General features: G+C 41.1%; 2 protein-coding genes and 1 long non-coding RNA gene across 4 annotated transcripts; 1 reads left to right on the top strand and 2 right to left on the bottom strand.

Annotated features, from left to right (window-relative positions):
* Nucleotides 1–903: 903 nt before the first annotated feature.
* On the bottom strand, nucleotides 904–4,297 carry LOC117490905 (piggyBac transposable element-derived protein 4-like). Of its 2 annotated transcripts, none has more exons than XM_034140684.1 (2): nucleotides 3,573–4,297; nucleotides 904–2,881 (listed from the first exon to the last, which is right to left on the bottom strand). In XM_034140684.1, exon 2 carries the CDS (start codon nucleotides 2,008–2,010, stop codon nucleotides 1,054–1,056), a length of 957 nt encoding a protein of 318 aa, XP_033996575.1. In that variant the 5' UTR covers nucleotides 2,011–2,881; nucleotides 3,573–4,297; the 3' UTR covers nucleotides 904–1,053. The 2 variants fall into 2 exon arrangements, with proteins under 2 accessions (XP_033996575.1, XP_033996574.1); XM_034140683.1 differs by having other exon boundaries at nucleotides 3,573–3,767.
* On the top strand, nucleotides 4,143–12,969 carry LOC117490910. The gene is made up of 3 exons (XR_004556714.1): nucleotides 4,143–4,231; nucleotides 9,872–9,945; nucleotides 12,626–12,969. It is a non-coding gene; the product is annotated as an uncharacterized LOC117490910 (long non-coding RNA).
* A 729-nt stretch (nucleotides 12,970–13,698) lies between these two features.
* On the bottom strand, nucleotides 13,699–15,046 carry LOC117490900 (transcriptional regulator ERG homolog). The gene is made up of 2 exons (XM_034140677.1): nucleotides 15,034–15,046; nucleotides 13,699–14,634 (listed from the first exon to the last, which is right to left on the bottom strand). Exons 1-2 carry the CDS (start codon nucleotides 15,044–15,046, stop codon nucleotides 14,138–14,140), a joined length of 510 nt encoding a protein of 169 aa, XP_033996568.1. The 3' UTR covers nucleotides 13,699–14,137.
* Between the last annotated feature and the right edge of the window lie 419 nt (nucleotides 15,047–15,465).

Genomic DNA, 15,465 nt, shown 5'->3' with positions numbered 1-15,465 from the left:
GGAATAAAACAAAAATCCCCTGTCGTACCATATTGAAGTATCATTATTTTGCATCGTGTTGAATCGCATCGTATCGCCCCGAATCGCATAATGTTGAATCAAATCGTATCGAACTGTATCGCAACAGGGGTGAATCGTATCGTATCGCATCGCCTGGTGTTTCAAATGTATCGTTAACCTGTTAAGCACCATGCCTGTTTTTCAGGTTTCAGGCTCGAAAATGACATGCCCAAAACAAATGACTATAACTTAACTTCTAAAAGGGTTATATGAATAATTTCTTTTATCAAAGCAAGGTTACATCTGTGAGTTGGATGTAGAAGTGTCAGAATCAATATAGATTTTTCTCAGTCAGAGTAAATTCAGATGGAACATAGTAAAAAAAGGTAAATTCTTACCTCCGCCTAAAGAAAACCCATTACTTATAGTGAAAACCACCCTTGGATGATGGGTTAGTAGACTAAAAGCTTTAGGAATCCAAAGTATAACATATAATAAGTACCCTGTATCAAGATTGAGGCAAAACAAGTGAAATTTGACCTTTTTAGAGAGGATTAGTAAAAAAAAGTCCAGGCGGACTAACCTTTGGGCACATTTGGGCACGTTTGGATACCATCAGTGCCATTTGACCTTTTTCAGGTACCATACCGTAAAAATCATTTTATTATCACTATAGGTATTCATTCCATCAAAATACAAGTTTTTTATAAACATTTTTTTTTTTTAGATTTTAAAATAATTTTTTTTTTTTTTTTATTGTTTTAAATTACATTTCTTTTTTTTAATGTAAATGGTGTGTGTGTGTGTCTGTGTATGGACTTTTCCACAGTCCTTACATGTTTATCACCCGACTAACACTTCTAGGAAGGTTTACTTACACAATAAAAATTAGGAAACATAGGATAAATTTGTCTCCAACAGGAGCAGATTTATTTACACAACACACTATAAAATAAAACTACACTAAAACCTAAATAAAACCACAAGCATTTTTTTTGTAAACACTCGCAAAAAAAAAAAAAAAGCAAAAATGTACACAAAAAGAAAAAGTGTTCAGTCAGAGGTGTGCCACGCCTTGAAGCAGTTCTTCTTTGAAGTGAGGCACAGAGGGATCAGGCACTTAGTGCAGTATATAGGTGTCTTTACCGTTTTGTTGCCAGCCTCAGAGCACCTCCTGCAGTACCTCCTGTGCTTGGTGGCATCTTCCCCATAATACGCAGGCATGCATACTTGTGATGATGGGGGGAGTGGTGGTGGTGCTGCAGGGACATCACCCCTCAATTCTGCAGAAAGCTGCTCCCTGAAGGACTTCTGGGTGTGTGGGTTCGTCATGCCGGGGTCAACCCTCATCTTGTGCAGCTCCTTGTGGAGAATGAAGCTGTTGAACACGGCAATGTCCAGAAAATGGTAAAAAAAAGTCTTGTACCATTTCATGGTTTTGCGGAGAACGCTGTAGTACCCAATCAAAGCATTGGACACATCCACGCCGCCCATGCTTCTGTTGTAGTCCACCACAGCGTCAGGAACGGTAACAATCTTAGTCTGCCACACACCAGCCCGTTTCACATTCCTCCTGACAGTCTGTCCACTGAAGGCTGCATGCACTGTGGAGCACATGGTCACTTCACGGCTGTCCATCCACTTTATGAACAGGAGCTTGCTTCTCCTTATCCAACGCATATCTCCCCTTTCAGCCTTTTTCGGAAGGTCGGTCAACTCAGTCTGTGGAAAACCAACTCGATTTTTTCGAATGGTCCCACAACAGCCAATGTTTTTTGCGAACAAATCCCCAAAGAGGGCAGGGCTTGTGTAAAAGTTGTCCACAAAGAGTGTGTAGCCCCCACCGAGCAGAGGGAAAGGCAGTAGGTCGACCACGGAGCTGTAGCTGAGTCCCTGGCCTGAGAGGAACTCACTCTTCCCTGTGTACACAAAGAAGTTCCATGTGTATGCCGTGGAGGAATCCGCCAGCACAAACAGCTTGTAACCCCACTTTGTTGGCTTATTCTTCATGTATTACTTCAAGCTTATGCAGGCTTTGGAGGCGACCATCCTTTCATCTATTGAAATGTTTTGATGGGGCTGGAAATGTGCTTTGCAGGCAGCAGTGATTTCAGTGTACAGGGGCTTTATCTTGAAAAGTCTATCGTACTCTGCGGTGTTCCTTTTGCGATCATTTTCTTCGTCTTCTTTCGGGTCGCTCATGTACAATGACCACAGGATGGCGTGGAAGCGTTGCCGGGACATCGTATCACCTGGGAATTTGAAACTATATGGAAATGTTGTCCTCCAGTAGTCCGATTGGTTGTGAACGCTAACTAGGCCTGTGAAAATGACAATGGACAGGAAAATATAAAAATCCTTGAAAGTCAGCACTTTCCAAGGGTACTTCTTTCCAGCCTGCAATTGATACAGGGCCTTTGTGTTTGTGTTGGCAATGATTGTATGAACCACGGCATGGCTAAAAAATAGTTTGAAAAGCTGAAGGGGAGACCATTGTGCAGTGGTGTCCAACGCTGGCCCTGGGACCCTGGCAGGCATGAACCTCAGTGGCTCTGGTGTTTGGTCATTGTCCTCTTTGTTGTGCCACCCGAGTTCTTCCTCTGTCGTTCTGGAAGAGGAAGACCCACCTCGACCTCGGCCACGCTTTCTGGGATTTACAGCTTTTTTCGATGCTTTTCTTTTGCTGGGCAGCTCAAATGATGGTTCCGAATCAGAAGATGCAGAGGGAGGCCGAGTTAGTACAGGTGCAGACATCCGGCGACGTAGCTTGGATGTTGATGGCTCTGTGGCAACTGTATGCTGATCTGATGCACGTCGTAGCTCGGATGAGGCAGATGTTGATGGCTGTGATCCAGAAGCCATATCATACTCGTCATACTCACTGTGAAAAATGTGGGAAAAACAAATCGATTACTTCACTGGCTTATTCTTTCAAAAATGTAACTCAAATCAGAAATAATTCCTCCATTTAGCGTGTGTGAAATAACAGTATATATATATATGATATACAATACAGCTTTATTTATATACTGCCGTGTTATAGTGACGAAATACAATTAATCTATTGATACGTGTTCACCAACACTGTGGGAAAAACAAATCGATTACTTCACTGGCTTATTCTTTCAAAAATGTAACTCAAATCAGAAATAATTCCTCCATTTAGCGTGTGTGAAATAACAGTATATATATATATGATATACAATACAGCTTTATTTATATACTGCCGTGTTATAGTGACGAAATACAATTAATCTATTGATAAGTGTTCACCAACACGTGTTCCCATTGTTTACAACAAAACGGCATCCATTTCGCGTACAGTAGGCCTATAGACTGCGTTGATATACAATACAGCTTTATTTATATACTGTTTTAATTAATAATTTATTTATTTATAATTAATCTATTGATACGTGTTCACCAACACGCATCTTCCCATTGTTTTTCGACTCTCAGAACGATTATGCGAGAACAACAAAGCGGCGTCCATTTTTTCTTTTGCGAGTGTGGAATTACTATAGATTACACCAAATACATAACTAATAGACACAAACAGAGAGAGTACATACCTTTCCCGAAGTTCATAATCCGGGTCTGATTGTGGCTGAAGTAAATCCTCATCTTCTGACGGAGAGTCAGCGAACACCATTTCCACGGCATCTTCAAGCTTGTACAGCCTCTTTCTGGGTGGCATTATTTGCTCAAATAAGTCCTAAAAGCAAATAAATCCTTGTCCTTGTCCTTATATATAATAATAATATTATGTTATGCTGTCGTCTCGGTTTTCTCTGTTGTCTCTGTGTTCTCTGTTCACTGTGTTCGTCGCTTCGTTCGTTTGCTCCTCCGGTGCTGCTGGCGGTGCTGCTGCTGCTGCGTCGTCTGCGTAATGTGGCTGGAGCTGGCATAATTTATGTTACGCAGGATCGTAACTCTGGAACCCATTGGTCGATTTGGGTGATTGACACCTTTTTTGAAACTTTAGAGCCAATAGAATCGAGCTGCAGTCAGTAAAACCGACTAAACAACTACGTGGAGGAGGGGGAGCTGTGCGTATACCTCGTGGGAGACAGCATCAGTGCCGGACTGCAAAACTTTATACCTACTCTGCTGCCATGAATGTAATGATAGATTATCAGGACCAATTCTAAAAGGACTAAGAGACTTTGGATTAACCTTGAGCAGCGTTTTTATTCCCTTGAACACGACTTTTGATCACAAAACAGCAACGGTAAGACAAAATTATTGTTACGGTTTTGAAAACTGTTGTTCTTTTCTTGCTCTGTTCTGGCTGCTAGCTCAGTGAGTTTGTGTCCTCCAGTGATGATACTTATATCAAAATAATCAGTGGAGTATCAGCTTTCAGATTATGTGTAGTTTGTGCAGATAATATGAAGGTATAAAGATCGTTTTTGCTAGTTAGCACCGGAAGTAGCATTTGCCCGTTTTGGCTAAGGGCTAATGCTAACGCTTCTTGTGAGACTTGTGTTTTGTTTCGGTAAAAATGGCTTGTATCGTCAGGTAGCTGAGTTTTTTCCCGTTTATTGAGTATAAGACATTCATAAGTTTTTAAATATTAAGAAGCCCCCAGACGCTGTCTCCTGCAGTGACGCGTTTTTCCGCCCGGTACCGGGGGGCGGAGCGTAACAGGTTAATGTATCGTATCGTTGGCAACGTATCGAGATGCGCATCGTATCGGCCTCAGTGATGGAGATGCACATCCCTAAAGTAGACGTCATTCTGTTGAATAGTATAGTCAACTACTACTAACATATGCTAGCTGCGATTTTAAAGATGATCTCTTTTATTGAGCCAGTGTGAGACGTTAAACTCTGGCTTCAGGCTGTACACACCTTGCTAGTATAGTCTCTGCTTGTATTTTCTTTGAAGATTGTCCTTTAAAACGCATTGGTTCGTGCATCGACCAGTCACTCTTTATTGACACACAGCTGGGTCCAGGTCCAGGTCCAGGTCCAGTTCCAGGTCCAGGTCCAGGTCCAGGTCCATGCTGCTGCCCTGGGCTTCAACACACGCACGCACACGCACGCACACGCACGCACACACACACACACACACACACACACACACACACACACACACACACACACACACACACACACACACACACACACACACACACAGAGCTTTGAGTGTGAATAATGCCTGCTGAGCTCTGGAGAAGAGGACAGTCAGAGGTCTTCATCTCACCTCTGAGCTTTGGTGAGGCGTTCAGGGTCCCCACTCAGAGCGGGTTCAGTGTCCTCACAGGGATTCATAGCAGAGCTCCCACCTTCACACACACACAACCACCTGCTGGAGAATCACACATGATCTCATCAGGACACAGAGCTCACACACCTCCAAACTAAACACACTCATGAGACAGTTTCCATGTTGTTGGCTCTTTGAGCTGCAGCGTCTTAAAGACCCTCTCAATGCTCTGTGGTCTTCAGAACGGTTTGAAGACTTCAGGAATATCCTTCATGTGGATTATACTTGGCCTTTCTATGCAGATCTCTTCTATTGGACGGACTGTGAAGAGCTCAGCAAGCCTTAAAATCTTCCTCTGTTTTAGAGGTTCATACATTTTAAACAGCCAACAGGAAACTTTGGAGTTCAGAGCAGAAGATTTGGAGGGTAAAAAATAAAGATGGAGAAAATAAAGTTATTGATTATTTTAAAAAAAGAACAAGAAATTGATGTTCTGTATTATTCTAGTTCCTTTAATAACTGACACAATAGTGTTTTGTGATAAAAAGAAGAGGCTGCTTGTTGTCCTGAGTCTGTGAGAAACCAGAAACCAGCTGCAGTTCCTCAGAGTGACCACTGGAGGTCCTCCCTTTACCTGTTTCCTGTTTAACTCCTCCTCTCCTCTCCTCTCCTCTCCTCTCCTCCTCCTCCTCCTCCTCCTCCTCCTCCTCCTCCTCCTCCTCCTTAGATCTGTAAACTGGTTTTCCTTCGTTCCAGATCTCACTAAGGTGAACACACCTTTAGCTTTTGGCACATATTTGAGCTTCCCGACAGAATTGAACACCTTTTTTTAGTTTGTTGACGTGTTTAGACTTGAGTTATTTGTTTTTTTATAGTGAAGACTAAGAAACAAAATGGCTTCCGTCCTGCTCAGCTGGTGTTTGACACAGAACACCTGAAGAGAAGACTACAATAGAGAAAGAGTCTCACACAGAAACTACAACCTTAATGTGCTCTGTGAAAACTGAAAACTTAGAAATATGTTGAAAGTCTGTCAACTAAAGTAATGAAACAGTTCCTGTTAAATGACAGTTTATAGAATATATACTAATGCCATCAGATACAGATATTGGCTGTAAGAACATTTTGTAACTTTACAGTCTAGTACAAGTACACTTCTTCATTATTAGGACACATGTAACAAGGTGAGAATACTGCATTAAGACGTTCAAATTTCACTGTTTAGACTTTAGATCAGAGTTCCTGAGGGGGGGGTCAGGAGGGCGTGTTGATCGACCAATGAAACGCAGCCAGAGTCTCTCAGGTGTTTCAGGAACAAAGGCCCAGGTGAGCTCTCTGATGGCTGCTGGGTCCTAATGCCTGCCTGCCTGCTGCCTTCCCCTCCACATCAGTAGCTGTCCTGACAGACTGACCCCCATCAGCCTGAACTCCTCTTCCTCCTCACAGGGAACTCTTTAAACTAACCTGCACTCTCTCTGCTCTCACAGCTAGGAGGCCATCTTGTTTCCCAGCTTTAAACAATCACACGTTCATCAACTCAAGCGTTTCTGAGACAACAACAATCAACAACGTCAACCAATCACAGCTCCACTTACTGAACTGTTAGCCGTGAGCTTCATCAGTAGCAGCCTCGTCTGAGCTTCATCAACTTCAGCGTCCATCAGACGAAGTGAAGTGATGGCGCTTCCTATCCTGAGTCTGTGTGTGTGTGTGTGTGTGTGTGTGTGTGTGTGTGTGTGTGTGTGTGTGTGTGTGTGTGTGTGTGTGTGTGTGTGTGTGTGTGTGTGTGTGTGTGTGTGTGTGTGTGTGTGTGTGTGTGTGTGTGTGTGGGTGTGTGTGTGTGTGTGTGTGTGTGTGTGTGTGTGTGTGTGTGTGTGTGTGTGTGTGTGTGTGTGTGTGTGTGTGTGTGTGTGTGTGTGTGTGTGTGTGTGTGTGTGTGTGTGTGTGTGTGTGTGTGTCCTCGCCTCACTATGACAGTTAGCAGTCAGACTGGTTGGACTGAGTCTCAGTCTGTGCTGCGTTCACAGGATCAAATGTGTTTGTGAATATAAATATTGGGAAGGGAACTTTAACAGAGTTTCCTGCTACTCTAACCTGCAGTGCCTTTTATCAAAACATAGGAAGTCATTACTTTTTTGCAATTTTGCAGAATAGTCCAGAGTGTCAGATTGGATTCTTTGCAGCCTCTGTTGTGTAGAGTTCTGCTTCCTGGACACAGCTTGAATATATACATTCATTAAAACAACACAAACTGATCTCATCACTGCTCTTAGGTGATCTGGTTTTTCATTTGTAGAGTAACCGCAGCTGTCAGATAAGTGTAGTCCAGTAAAAGTCCAACATGTACCTCTGAGATGAGTACAGGTATCTGACTCTCATTTCAGGTGTAACATCCTCTCGACCGCCCTTCCAACGTGTGTTATCTCCACCATCTCTCCCACATTTCCGTGCCTCTTGCCTCACACCAACGTTCACTTTGTCATGCTGGGGATTGTCAACTTTCAGACTCTCAGACATCCATTAACCCCTTGAGCCACACCACCCGGACGGATTGCAGTCACATTTTACCGGGTGGGTTTTTTTGTAAATTAGGGTTACGGCTAAAAGGGGAATTGGCAGCTGATACTCTGCTTTAGTTTTACTGGGTTATTTTCATACAAAGCCTTTGACCCAACAATGATGGATTCAGAAACACACATTTCCAGTGCTTTACCTGCTATAGATGGTATGTCTGCATGCTCACTTTATGCTTAAGACACCTCTGATCCTGCAAACTATCTGTTTGTCGTCCTACCCTCGGGGAGGCGCCTCAGGAGCCTCCGGTCCAAGACCAGCAGGTTCAGGGACAGCTTGTTCCCCAGAGCTGTTACCCTGCTGAACTCTGCCCCCTGAGAAACCCCTGCCCATACCCACCATCCACCTGTTTATATCTTTTACTGTCAATACTGTTTATACTGTACATATTCATATGTTTATAGCCTATTTATAACTTTTCTTATTATGTAGACACCTGCACTGCTATTTTGCACTTCTGGTCAGATGCCGAACTTACATTTCGTCACTAGTACATGTACTATGTTATGACAATAAAATGTAATCTGAATCTGAATATAGACTTGTTCTTATAGAAATAAGGATGAAGCTCGTTGTGCCAAAATACGCCACTATTTCAACACGTTCTAAGTAAAAACTGTGTTTTTCCGCGCGTTATAGTATGGTAGTTTATTCACACTTTACATAGGAATTGAATGCTGTTCTTCAGATTGGTAGACATCCATTCACCCCTTTAGATCAAATTAATAATTTCAAATCTTATTTTGTAATAGGTATTAGGAGTAAAAGTACTGATAAGTTTTTCTTGTGTACTTTTATTTCTGATCTATAAAGTCTATTTTGTTACTTATTCTGTTAGTACGATCAGTTTTTCTGTCTTGTATTTGTTTATTCCTGAACACAATGGATCAGTTGTACTAAGTCTGTGTTCTAATTATTTCTGTATCATAGTTTAAATTATGTTTGTGTTTGCTTTGTCGTCATTTCCCGTAGGATTTGTGCGTTTGTCTTTTATTCTTTTTCTGAAACCTTAAACTTCAAATGTTTTCTTTTCTATTTCTGATAGTCTTTTATCAATGCATTTGTTTTGTTCCATTCTGTTTGAGTGGTGCTTATGTGCAATATAATACTATAAAATAAGTATTTTGTTTGTGTACATGGAATGTAATGAAGTATTTTGGATAATGAGATATATATAAACTCATGCCTGATCTCGTATATCTCAGAAGCCGAGCAGGGTCGGGCAGAGCCATTGTTTTGCACATTCATGACACTGAAGGTCGCCCAGAGGTCAGAGTGTTGGTTCTTAATGTGGGGGCCCAGGGTTCAACACTCAAGAGTATTTAGTCTTGGCTCAAATTGGTTTTATACCATCTAGCCTCCTTGCAACCTATGGAGGACAGAACATGACATAGGTATAAATAAATACATAAATGTATGAGTAAAGAAAGAAGGTTAGTTTGTTCTGCCACTAGAGGTCACTTAATTAAAAACTATAACAAAAGCAGAGTTTGGGGGTGTCCATTGCCATTATTGTAGCCGTTTCTCCCAATTAGGATTCCTTCATTGTTCATGGGCTTTTTATCATGAGCTGAATAATGCATAGGTCTCTTCCTCTCCAAACAAACAGGCATGGTAATTAAAACGGTTTCAAGTCTTTTTCTGTTGCTCATTGGCTGCTGCTGTTAATGTTTGCTCAGCTTGTTTCTCTGATTACTCCAGATGTTCATCCACTTAACGCATATAGTTTAAAAGAGTAAGTTCTGAAGTGTCCTTAAACTGGATAAAATGCAAATTGATGACAGCTCCTAGAAAACAGTGGACGCGTGCTGACAGGAGATATGGCACTATTACAACTGTTCAAATGAAATGAAGGGTTACCTTTATTGAAATGACAGATTTCTGGTTCAAAAATGGTTTAAAACCTGTGATTATGTAACTACACAACTAGGCTAACATATATAGCCTGTGTCTCTTCATTTCAGATATTTTGATGTTGTAATGTGGCATATGACAGAAATAAATAAAAGGTCAAAATATGCTGTAAAAAACACAAAAGGGATCATGTCTTCGTCACTGTTGTTGTTGTTGTTGTTGTTCTCCTCAGATGGGTTGAGCTGTATGGACCTGACTCTGTGTGCACCTGCTGCGACTCCAACTGTAGCTCTGCTGCATCCACAGGTCGGTCATTGCTTCACTCATTTCCAAAATAAAACACATTCTGCTTACCGTTCATGTATTCAAAATACATTCTCAATGTCAACAAATAAAGAAATCAAGATGAAAAGCAGCAGTGCCATAATCCTACCACAAGGATTGTATCAGTAGTCAAAGACATAGCGTATTACTCTGTGCCATAGAGCACAATTGTTGTTGTTTATAAAAGATTAGGAACACGTTCAATCTTTTATTACCATGAACTCAAGCACTGCGGTTTTTCAAATACGGTATCATGGAGCAGTAAATAGCCACTAGTGTACAAATAGGTGTGATTTGCAGCTGGAACTAGTGTCCAGCAAATGCAACATTAACTCTGGTATATGTTCATTATACATATTGAAACCATAGACTGTATATATCAACTGATTGAAACACACCAGCTTCTGCTTTGAAGACAATCTAGCCCTCCTCTTTTTTTGTTTTTGAATGATTCTGTATGTCTTCCATTTTGTAAAGCACCTTGTTCCCCTATTGTAATAATTTACTAAATGTTTACTATCATTACAGAGTTTAAATATAACTTTGCCACTGCAGGAACTTCCTTTTTTAAATTAAATATGTAGGTTTTTACTGCTACATGTAACTGGATGCATGCAGTTTGATTCTAAAGCTATTTTTTATTTTGTAGTTTAACTGCCACCATGTGAATTGATTATATATTTTGTAGTTGAACTGCCACCATGTGAATTGATTATATATTTTGTAGTTTAACTGCCACCATGTGAATTGATTATATATTTTGTAGTTTAACTGCCACCATGTGAATTGATTATATATTTTGTAGTTTAACTGCCACCATGTGAATTGATTATATATTTTGTAGTTTAACTGCCACCATGTGAATTGATTATATATGTTGTAGTTTAACTATGGGCTCAATCAATCAATTCACATGGTGGCAGTTAAACTACAAAATATATAATCAATTCACATGGTGGCAGTTAAATATGGGCTCAGAACAGTCTCATAATACACACATGCACACAGAAGGATTCACACTTGTATTTCATGATCCACACTTGTGTTTTTCAATGCACACACAAATGTGTTCCGTTTCATATTCATGTAAATAAAATCCAAATACAGAAAAAAGTTTTACATATGTATTTTTGATCCTCACATATTTGTTTTCCGTTTAAAACCTCTGCACCTGCAAACACAAACCGCTTTCTGTGCATGGATCGCTGTGCATTCGTGTGTGGGTTTTTTGAGACTCCCCTGACGGTCACCCGATTCGTACTTGTAATTTTTTCTATCTATAGCCAATCAGATGTCTCCTCAATTCTAAGCCAATCACATGAGCGCGCCCCCACGAGGGTAGATTTCTTGCGTTCATGACACTTCATATACGCATTTTGCGCTGTCCGGAGCAGGGTTTCCGCGGACAGAATTTAATTTTACCGGACAAATTTGAAACTTACCGGTCATGTTTCAATAATAATAATAATAAGAATTGTGTAGCAGCGTTTCCATTAGGTAATTACCGGACTATGACCGGATAATAACACGGGAGTAAGGATCATCTCTTTTCCTCTCTCCCTCCCTCTCTCCTGACAGCTCGTCAGTTTCTCATGCAGCTCGCTAAAACTTCACTCGCGTTTATGTCCATATCAATCAGATCCAGCTCTCCTGATCGGCCTTTATAGAGAGCACCGATCAAACTATTAAGAGTGAATATCGGCCGATAATGACCGGCGGGGCTCCCCCCGTTGACAGTTCACTGTCTAGCACTGGCTTCGTAGTGCACTGATCGATTAGGCTAAGCTAACCTGTAGCTGCTCCCTCCACACTCACAACAACTTCATACAGACATAAATAAAGCAGCTGTATTCGCCATACAGGAAACACACATTTAAAACGGTTTTGCCTGCCGTTTTTGTGTACACAAGCATTCATTAATGGTTCGGAAAGTGGCACTGTACCTTAATAATATAAAGGCTTGTATTTGCGTGCATTTCCTGCTCGGAAAGTGGCAATGTACTGAGAGTGGAGGTGTCCTGAGATTAGCGCCTGCAGGCAGGCTCCATGGACCTGTCAGCTCCGGACAGCGCAAAATGCGTACATGAAGCGCTACGTCATGAACGCAAGAAATCTACCCTCGTGGGAGCGCGCTCATGTGATTGGCTTAGAATTGAGGAGACATCTGATTGGTTATAGATAGAAAAAATTACAAGTACGAATCGGGTCACCGTCAGGGGAGTCTCAAAAAACCCACACACGAATGCACAGCGATCCATGCACAGAAAGCGGTTTGTGTTTGCAGGTGCAGCGGATTTAAACGGAAAACAAATATGTGAGGATCAAAAATACATATGTAAAACTTTTTTCTGTATTTGGATTTTATTTACATGAATATGAAACGGAACACATTTGTGTGTGCATTGAAAAACACAAGTGTGGATCCGGAAATACAAGTGTGAATCCTTCTGTGTGCATGTGTATTATGAGACTGTTCTGAGCCCATATTTAACTGCCACCATGTGAATTGATTATATATTTTGTAGTTTAACTGCCACCATGTGAATTGATTATATATTTTGTAGTTTCACTGCCACCATGTGAATTGATTATATATTTTGGTTATTTCTAAAGTATTTTTCAAACAAACTATACACTTATATGAAAAATCTATATTTTCCAGTGACCAAGTAATCAGCAGCAGGCCGTGGACAATAGATCCTAAAGGGAAACCCACCACAGCCCTGAAGAGAAAGAAGGTCTCCACAGCAACAACAACAAAAGTGGCACCTCAGCCAGAGACGAAGAGCGAGGTGACTGAGTGGAGGAAATCTTCTCAGCCTGAAGAGAGAGAGGGTAAGGTGGAGGACTCTGGGGAGGAGTGGCCGATTGGAGGCAGAGGAGTGACCTGGGTTGAGATGGAAGGTGAGGAGGAGTTGGTGAAGGGCTCTGCTGTTGTGGAGAAGACGGAGAAGAAGGAGGAGGAGGAGGAGGAGGAGAAGAAGGAGAAGGAGGAGTAGGAGAAGGAGAAGGAGGAGAAGGAGGAGGAGGAGAAGAAGGAGAAGAAGAAGAAGGAGAAGGAGAAGGAGAAGGAGGAGAAGGAGGAGGAGGAGAAGGTCGCAGCAACTCGCACAATTTTCGAGGACATTTTTGATTTGGTCAAATAAAGCTGAAGTTTATACAGTGATACATTCAGTCTGGGTCATTTCATGAATCCTTACAAGCTGAAAGCATTAATCCAGAGGTTGATTTAAATGTTTTTGGTGCCAATGTTGTCTTTTATATTATTTATTATTACTACTACGTGTTTGAGGCAGACGTTAACACTGACTGTAAAACTGAATTGCATTTATTTGTCACTTGCTACATTCAGCATTTACCAATCGTCTCTTAAAACTAATAGTCAAACATATAAGTTGTATATTAAGCTGCAGCCCTTATTTGTATCCTAGCATAAATCAGCATGTTATAGGGCTTTAAAAACAATACACAATGTGTTCAATTGATAAGAAGTTCATTTTGACAGAATCAAGCTAGCAGTTTCCCACTTGTGTCAGTGTTTGTACTAAAGCTGCTGGTTTGAGCTTATTGCCAAACGAGAGAAGAATCAGTCCTATGTCACAAAAGTGAAAAGGCCAATGTGCTCAAATGTTTTCTATTCCTTTTAACAAAGTGCACACATGTAAAGCAATTTTTCCATTACCAAAAAGACAAGTTCCGGTACAAAATATGTATATAATAAAACCCAGGAGCCAATTTCCAGATACAAGCATCATTTATTAGCTTTACATCGTGAGTAAATGTTATATTGCTACTTAACCATCATTCTGTACAAATTATTTTACAAATGTCAGGTCATTGAATGGGATAGCGGCAGCTTCAACCTTTTTAGAATTGAAAATACAGTTATGCCATTCACACGGTAAATGCTATGACTTTACAAATTAAACAAGGTACTTACAAAATAAACTTGGCTTAATATCATTTGAATAACCGTTAATACAGTGTGTCATCAGTATATTCATTACAAATCTTGGAACTTCAAAAAAACGTTCCCTTCCTCCGTTAATTAACCCTCATGTCTTGTCCACTTTAAAGAAGTAATGTGACAAAGATGACATCTTAATGTCCTTTATATAAACAGACCGTAGCGTCATTTCACCTTCATTTTCAGACAGGGTTCAGCTCAGGTGCATCATGGATGGAGTTGCTGTCTTTTTGTTTGTAGTTTGGGTTCAGGTGGGAGTGGGTGGCGGGATGTCTGGTCATGGCTGACCCAGGATAGATGGGGCTGTTTGGAGAGTTCCAGTACGGCGATGGAGTTGGTACCCATGAAGTTCATTTTGGGCTGGTGGCTGTGGTAGGGCTGGGCGTAAGGCATCTCAGTCTGGTACTTAACAATCCCAACCCTCCGCTGAGTGATTCTGGTGCGCCTGCGAGATGCCTTGGAATTCAAACTTGTATTCACCTTAGACATGAACTGCTTTTCATAGTAGTAGTAGCGCAGAGCGCGGCTCAGCTTGTCATAGTTCATGTTGGGATTGTTCTTGCGTTCTCCCCAACGCTTGGCCACCTCATACGGGTCGGTCATCTTGAACTCGTCGTTGGTTCCCTCCCAGGTGATGATGCCGGAATTGCCGCTGTCGGACAGCAGCTCCAGCAGGAACTGCCACAGCTGGATCCGCCCCGAACCTGGGAGGAGAAAGTGAGTTAAATAATGTCTACTGACTTCATTGGATTGTCACACAAAGGCAGAACATGTGAACAATACCACTAGTAGATGTGTTAAATGTTTGTTTCTAAGTGATTGTTACTTAATATTGAAACATTTTTGAAGGATGTGATCATCCCTGAGCAAATGGAAATCCATGACCACTAGTTCGCCTTAACGAAAAATCGTTGTGCTAAATTATCTCTTGTAGAAGTTACGTAAAGCAGGAAGCGTTGAAAATGAATGTTGAGAATTTATTTTTCCTAATTTAGAATTTTTACTTTTTTCACTGATTTTTTTTCTCTAAATTTTTACTTTTTTTCTCAGAATTTTTTTTCCTCAACATTTTGACTGTTTTTAATCACATTTTTTTTAATCACGATTTAAAACCATTCGGCCATTCCCAGATAGGTTAACGTCTCACTTGGCCTGCTGATTCTGTCGCAGTGCGTTGAGGCATTTCCCAAGTATGAGCAGAGACGTGTTAATGTTCCCAGCTTCTTTCAGGCGCTCTCCTTTATTCTGAGTCTTTGCACACCGCTCCGATCCAGCCAGGTCACACAGACACAACCTGATGACAGAAGACGAGAGAAATTAGAGATCATTTTGCACAACGATGCCAGTCAGCAGCATACTTTAACACGTCTAAAATCAACATTTTAAAGTGCAACTCACTCGCTGACTGCGCAGACCCGCATAGTCCCAATGTCTTCAATCCTCAGTATCCGAATGGAGAAAATACTGTGACTGCAGACAGAAAGAAAACAAATTAAACGCATTTAAATTGTATAATATGCAATTGGGAGAAACCA

Source organism: Trematomus bernacchii, unplaced genomic scaffold (assembly GCF_902827165.1).
Source record: "Trematomus bernacchii unplaced genomic scaffold, fTreBer1.1, whole genome shotgun sequence".
Taxonomy (NCBI): Eukaryota; Metazoa; Chordata; class Actinopteri; order Perciformes; family Nototheniidae; genus Trematomus; species Trematomus bernacchii.
Note: the sequence above shows the minus strand (reverse complement) of the source record. Positions and strands in the feature narration are given on the sequence as shown.